A 6,683-nucleotide genomic window follows, 5' to 3' on the forward strand; every position below is an offset into this window, starting at 1 on the left:
CACCACTAAGGACTTCTGGGTTTTTATCCCCTCTAAGCTACTTACCAGGAGAAGCGCCCAAAAAGAAAAAGCTGATTTATTTTGCTTTCTTCTACACAGGTTCTAACGAGAGTTTAGAAGAATTTAGATTTTTTTAATGTAAGAATTAACTCCCCCTCTCTTTCTTGATGGTCTGACAGCCTCAGTATTATGCCAGAGAAATAACCTTAAGCAGCACTATCCTAGAGGGTGGTTTTATCTTTGGAGGAAAAGCTGGTTTTCAAACTTGCAAGGAAGCCTTGGAAGATCAGACAAGGAGGCTACTCAGAAACAACAAAGTCCCATGCATGGCTTGAGAAGCTACTTGCTATTCTCTTTTTAAAGCAATGGACCCTCTAGAGGACACAAAGTAATTACTTCAGACTATAAAACTCCCAGGCACTCCTAAGAAAACAACACACAAAATGCAGAGGAAGCCCAAAGCGCAGCAGGAAATTGTATTGCTGCTGGAAATCTCAAGGACTGTACCTGGTAAAAGTAGCGTAAGTGTCAATGAGCTGCAGAGTAGCAGGCAGGAGGTTCTTGGTTATCTCTGAGGACTTCTGGGGATCAGTTTCTGCAGCTGACTTGGAAAAGTGCTCATCTAGAGAAACCTGGATCTTGGAGATGGCAGCATCAAGGGTGTAAATGGATTGTAAACTGGGGACTTCGTGCAGCTGGAGAATGGTTGTGCAGTCGACAGCACAGAAAGAAGAGATCTGCAAGCACAGAAGATGGACCAGTAAGCACAGATCATCCCACAGAAGCAGAAGTTTGTATGTCCAGCTGCACTTCCACACCTCACCTGTCGAGCAAAGTATTCCTCTGCTATTTCCACGTCGTACTTCACTGAGATGCACTTGCTGGAGGTCAGTTCAATGAGAGGAGCAGCATGCTCAGCCTTCATGCCCTGCTTGATAAGGTGATCCTACAAATGCCAAAACCCAGATCCATCACACCTGAACAGTGCTCTGGAATGAATCAGTTTAGAAAAGACAGGCACAAGTCCCCCCAAAAACAAATCCCACGTGCAGTCAGCACGGAGGGACTGACACTGTCACCACCCCAGACCCCAGGAGCTGAGGCTGCACCTTGATCCACACGACGTAGGATGGGATCTGCAGGCGGGAGGACCAGCGCAGGGTGTGCAGGAGGTCACAGTCACTCATCTCAGGGGTGTTCATGGCCAAGTGGTGCATGTAGCTTCTGGAGGGAGGCAAAATCCCCAGGATCCGCCACAGGATCAGGAAGTAGTACTGAAGGGCACAGGCTTCCTAAACAGAGGAAGAACATGTGGAAAAATTAGTACAGAAAGATTGCAGTCTGCATCAGTACAGCTACTGAAATATCTCCTCAGGGACCCCACACTCCCGCAGATGTGCCACATCACATAAACACATTCTGGACTGAGTTTCTGTCATATTAAACAATAAAATATGCAACACAGGAGTGAGAAAAGAAAAAAGAAAAATGATCCAATTTTCTCCTGTTTAATAGTGTTCTAGCCACACCTCCTGGAATTACCATGGACTTACAGCAAGTCTGAAGCACATTATGAATTAAAAGCTCAAGAGATGTGCAGCCACCACAAACACTATGGTTAGCTATGAGATTTTTAAGCTCCTTAATGTCTGTGACACCTTGTTACTCCAAGCACAGTTCAAAATACTTCAGTTAAAAACTTTGCTTGAAAATACTAAGTTTAAAAATTTGTTATTCCTCAACACAGACAGCCAGGTAGTCTTACCAGTGCAGTGACATTTTTGTTCTCCCTCCTCCTGAGTGTATCAAACTGGGAGCCAGCAGCCAGCAATGAAGTGAGGGCTGCATAGAGCTCATCATACTTTGTAGCCCTGGAGAAAAGGACCTCACACACCTGCAGGAGACGAGAAATCAGGACCCTGCTTTGCCAAGCTCTTTAAGCATTCAGAATACCCACAGCCCAAAACCTTGCAAAATAAACTTCAGAGAGAGGTTTTGTTGGGACTGAGGATCAATGGACTGGGGACAAGGAGCAGGCAGGACAGAGAGCCCATAACTCTGACAGCAGCAAAACCCAGGGAGAAGCTGGAGCAAAGTGACGAGAAAACAACTCTAATGTGTCTTTGTCTGAATCCCAAGCATTCCCGCAAATACTACAACAGATCTTCACAGACTTTGCACAGTGACTGCTCTGACATCCAACTAGGGGTAAGAAGGAATCCCATGTTATGTGGCCACTCTTCTCCACTTAGTGAAAGATTCCTGGTCCCTCTTTTTAAATCAAGTCTTTCCTTCTTGTCTGTTTTCCCTCACACATGGCAAACCCCCATGGCCCTCCAGAAGGTCTCTACCAGCAGTGCCATACCGTGCTATCCAGACGGTTCAGATCATCCTCAGAAGCTTCTGGAGACAGGATGCAGTAGAACCTGGGCTGTGGAGCAGAGTCTGGAATGTGAGAACAAGAAATAACCTTCAAGTGGCAGTTTAAACAGGCCACATTGTGTTATATCCTCTTGTCCATCCCCACAACCTTGTGCATTGTATGAGCCCTAGCAGATCCCAAGCCAGCTCCATGACAAGTTATAAGTGCTCTAACCTGTGGGATAGGCAGCCAAAGCTTTCCTACTCCTACAATCCTGGCAAAATAAACACACGCTTATTTTTAATTACTTGTTGCATACTCCTAGGAGAGAACAACTTTGAATTTTGTTTAATAAAAAAATTCTTGCATTATTAGATGTATTTTTACCTACTGTAACTATGACCATTAAAAGCAGGAAAAGATGCCCAAACCAAGGCACAGAAAAGGCTCTTATTTATCTATAAAAGCAAATCTTGCAATAAAAAATTCCTTACATTTTCTTTCTTACCTGAAGAACAGTGTTTGGTCCAGTTTTCTTCCACTTCTTTAAAGCCATGATAAAGTGGGACAGATGTTCGCCTGCTGCTGTCCTGGGATCCACTCACCCAGCCAATGGGTGGAGTCAGCAAATTATATTGTACCTGAATTAACAAAAAACAAAAAAACCCCCACCCATGGCATCCTTGTCACTGAGGGGTAGGGGGAAAATACCACCCCACAGGGAAAGAACACAAAATAGAAACAGTCCTACTCAAAACACAATATTCCACTCTTCTGGGGGAAGCCCTGGACCCTCCCTGATGGTTTTTATTCTGGACTAAGCAGTTTAAATCCATGGCCAAGCTTCCCACAGTTGGAAAAGCCAGGCACAAAACACCATATCGTCCCATTAATGAGGACAGTCCCAAAAACCCCCACGGTCAAACACTAAATCAAGGAAGTACAAAAAGTATTCATGAAATTAACAGCCAAATACTTAAATACATGGTGGGACAATCATCCTGTCCTTGCTAGGATTTATTAAGACACCCGTCACACCAAGAATTTACACTCCAACTGAACCTGCTGCTAGGAACCAGCCATAATTAATCATTCCCTGGAACTCCGAGGTTTGGTAACAAACTCAAAACTGATTTACCCACAAGAGTCATGGAAGGAACACACCAAATGAGTGCCCATTTCAGATCCTGCTGGGTGACCAATTAAATATCCAGCTGTCAAAGCCTTACCTGTTCAAACAGGTACACGGGGGCCTTGGAGTACTGGTGCAGCAGGTAGTCAAACACCAGCAGCAGCCGTGCCACGATGAGAGGCACAGAACACTGCTGGGTCTCCATGTTTGCTGTCAGCTCCACGATGGTCTGGATACAGAGCATCATGATGGATCTGCGGCCCCTCTCCGAGAAATTGTGGAAAATGAGCAGCAGCAGTTGGAGATGCTCCACATTCAGATCTTCTGTGTCACTGGGGAGAGTCCCCTGCAAGGCGTTTTGCTTCAGGGTGCCCACAAACCTGGCAACAGGAGAGGAAGTTTGCCAACTTTAGATCCCTCTTTAAAATCTCTTTAACTAGAAATAATTCTATTTTTCTGCTTACTGTTCTAATACTGGCAATTTCACAAATGTTCACTACATTATGCATTGGAATGAGACTGTGTGAGCAATAAAACCTACAGAAATTAAATCAGTGGCAAAAATATTTAGTGGAGAACAGGTACAATCATTCAAATGGAGAAGGGGTGATTCAAACCTGTCCATTAGAGCTTTAAACCACCTAAACCCTATCAGTGAAAGCCAGGTAATGGCAGAGAGGAACAATCTCAGCACCATGCTAACAGGACCTATCAGAAACCTGCTGAAAAGTAAGTGATCTTCCTTCCCTTTTTACAGCCAGCCTTGCTGCAATTCAGCCTCCTCCCCTCTAACTCCTGAGTGCAGGAATCATTTCCTGGGCTCTGGGTGAAGCATTCCCCAGCACAGCAGACTGACCCTCTGCTCCCCCCAGGGATCCCAGATCAGTGAACACACACACTTGGAATGTTGGGGCTAGAGAATTCTCACTTGGCAGGAAATGAGAGAGGTAAGAGATGACTGACTTCCAGCTTAACATAAAATGATCTCACCTTTCCCAGACTTTAAGGCACTCTGGAACATCAGGATCTCCCTGGGCAGTGGCTTTATGCTGCCAAATCAGGAGGAGTCGGGACAGCACAGACAGACTTTGGGGGTGGATGTAGAGAGGCCACGGACCTTCAGAAAAAGGGGCAACTCCCAGCTGCTGGAGAAGTGTGTTCTGGAACAAAACAGGCTTGTTGGAAAGAGGCAAGTCCTGTCTGATGCTTTAATTAACTAAAAGTATGATCTGAGCACACAGTTGACAATAAACAGCAGGGCTCTCAGCTCTGCTCACACAGCAATGCATCTCCTGTCCCAGATACAGGGCAGAGCTACTGAGAGATGCCCAAAGCTGTCACTTCACCACCTAAATACAACAAAGCCTCAACACAAAGGCAGAAAAAATGGCATTAATGAGTTTTTCTTATTCACTGCAATATCAGAGCAGGAGAGACTATGCTACTGTGTTCAGTATCTGTGCATCTGCAAGAACAGCCCTTTGGCTGATCACAACAATATTTGCTTCTTCTCAAATGTAATAAAAAGGCAGATGGATGAAAAGTACAACTGCTTTTAAAAATTAACAAACAACAGAGTGGTTTTTAATACAGTAGAAAACAGCCCACAAAGTATATGGGTTGAATTCAGTGATGGTGAAGCAGATTCATAAACTCCATGAATGACAGGGTTAAGTCAGGTCAGCCCATGACCCTGCAAAGAAACCTAGAGGCTACGAAGTTAGGATATGAAAGCAAAAGGATTAAGTTGATTCTCTCCTGAGAAATTCCAAGGCCTTTTGGCATGAGTCCTGACATCAGAGCAAATCTGTAGGAATGTCTCTTGATAAACTCATGGATAGAGGCAACTCTCCAAGACAAAATACACAAACTCATTTCCTTCTCAGCTTTCATCACCTTCAAAGTCCAATGGATTAGTCTGAATTCTAAATGTTAAGTTTACACTGCGGAGGATGTTTTGTGCTGGATGACTGCAAAGGTTATTCCAATTATGGGACTCAAGATATTCCAACCTGTTTTTGCAGAATATACTCAAGGCCAAATGGAACAACCAACACACTACTCAAGTCGTGGAGAACCCATATAGAGGCAAAAACAGACACCAACACTTCTTCATTTTATTTATGCATTCAACCCCAGCTCACCTGCAGGGCAGGGGACTGAAGATCTGAGGTCACCAAGGAATGGTTGAAGTGATACAGAGCAGCAGCAAACTCCTCATCTGATGTGCCTGTAAGACAGGGATTGAGAGCCCTTACTACCTTTGCTCTCCAGTATTTAAAACTTTGACATGAAACTAAAAATAAGAGACACCTCTGGGCTATACCAGAGCTAGGCTTGCTCACTCACCCTTCAGGCCATCCTTGTCCACCTCCTTGATGATGCTCGCCAGCGTGGCCATGTGCTGCTCTGACAGGGACACGCTCAGGTAGTTGCGAATGAAGTTATTCCTGGAGTTCAGCATAGAAGAAGTGATAAAGTTCAAAATGTTTGAAGCTAGGCTCAAAAACTGAAAAGAAAAGAGAAACACACTATAGAAACAACAAAAGCAGAGGGACAACATTAAACAAAAACTAAACCACCAGCAAAATAAATCAAGTCCCTTAAACCTCACCCCCCTGCAGAGAAGGAAAGGGGCACTCATGGCAATCCAGCTCCCTCCACTGTGGTCTGCACCAGGACTGATTCCAGAACTCTCTGAGAACGTTGGAGGCCTCCAACTTCTCCACTGCAGTTCTTATTTTTGTCTTTACCCAGCAGAGTTGGAGCTAAAAGCATTCTATCAGCAAGTCACTCACTTGCAGCTCTGCCCCCATTTTCCCTCTCGCTCTTATAACCCAAACAGATACAATCTCCAGCCTCTGCTTCCCTGGCAGCAAAAATCCTGAGAGCTCCACAGGAAGGAGAAGGAGATGGAGAGGGATCCTTCTCCACAACCACAATGCTCCCTGATTCCCCTGAGCAGAAGCCCCTGCTGTTTCCAGCCCAGCAGTGCCTGGCAGGAGCAGGGTGCCAGGGACAGTGCCTGGTAGGAGCAGAGTGCCCCAGCCCAGCAGCCCCTGGCAGGAGCAGGGTGCCCCAGCCCAGCAGTGCCTGGCAGGAGCAGGGTGCCCCAGCCCAGCAGCCCCTGGCAGGAGCAGGGTGCCCCAGCCCAGCAGTGCCTGGCAGGGGCAGGGGGCCAGGGACAGA

At 45.7% G+C, this 6,683-nt stretch overlaps 1 protein-coding gene across 1 annotated transcript in view; it reads right to left on the minus strand.

Moving 5' to 3' along the window:
• UBR4 (ubiquitin protein ligase E3 component n-recognin 4) overlaps positions 1-6,683 on the minus strand; it is an 84,923-nt gene that overhangs the window by 71,175 nt on the left and 7,065 nt on the right. The window contains 10 exon segments of the mRNA XM_031062929.1: positions 508-737; positions 824-946; positions 1,110-1,292; positions 1,766-1,894; positions 2,366-2,445; positions 2,871-3,003; positions 3,592-3,874; positions 4,485-4,654; positions 5,639-5,724; positions 5,844-6,003. Of these exon segments, the coding sequence (XP_030918789.1) occupies positions 508-737; positions 824-946; positions 1,110-1,292; positions 1,766-1,894; positions 2,366-2,445; positions 2,871-3,003; positions 3,592-3,874; positions 4,485-4,654; positions 5,639-5,724; positions 5,844-6,003 (1,577 nt within the window).

Source organism: Geospiza fortis, unplaced genomic scaffold, assembly GCF_000277835.1.
Source record: "Geospiza fortis unplaced genomic scaffold, GeoFor_1.0 scaffold353, whole genome shotgun sequence".
NCBI lineage: Eukaryota > Metazoa > Chordata > Aves > Passeriformes > Thraupidae > Geospiza > Geospiza fortis.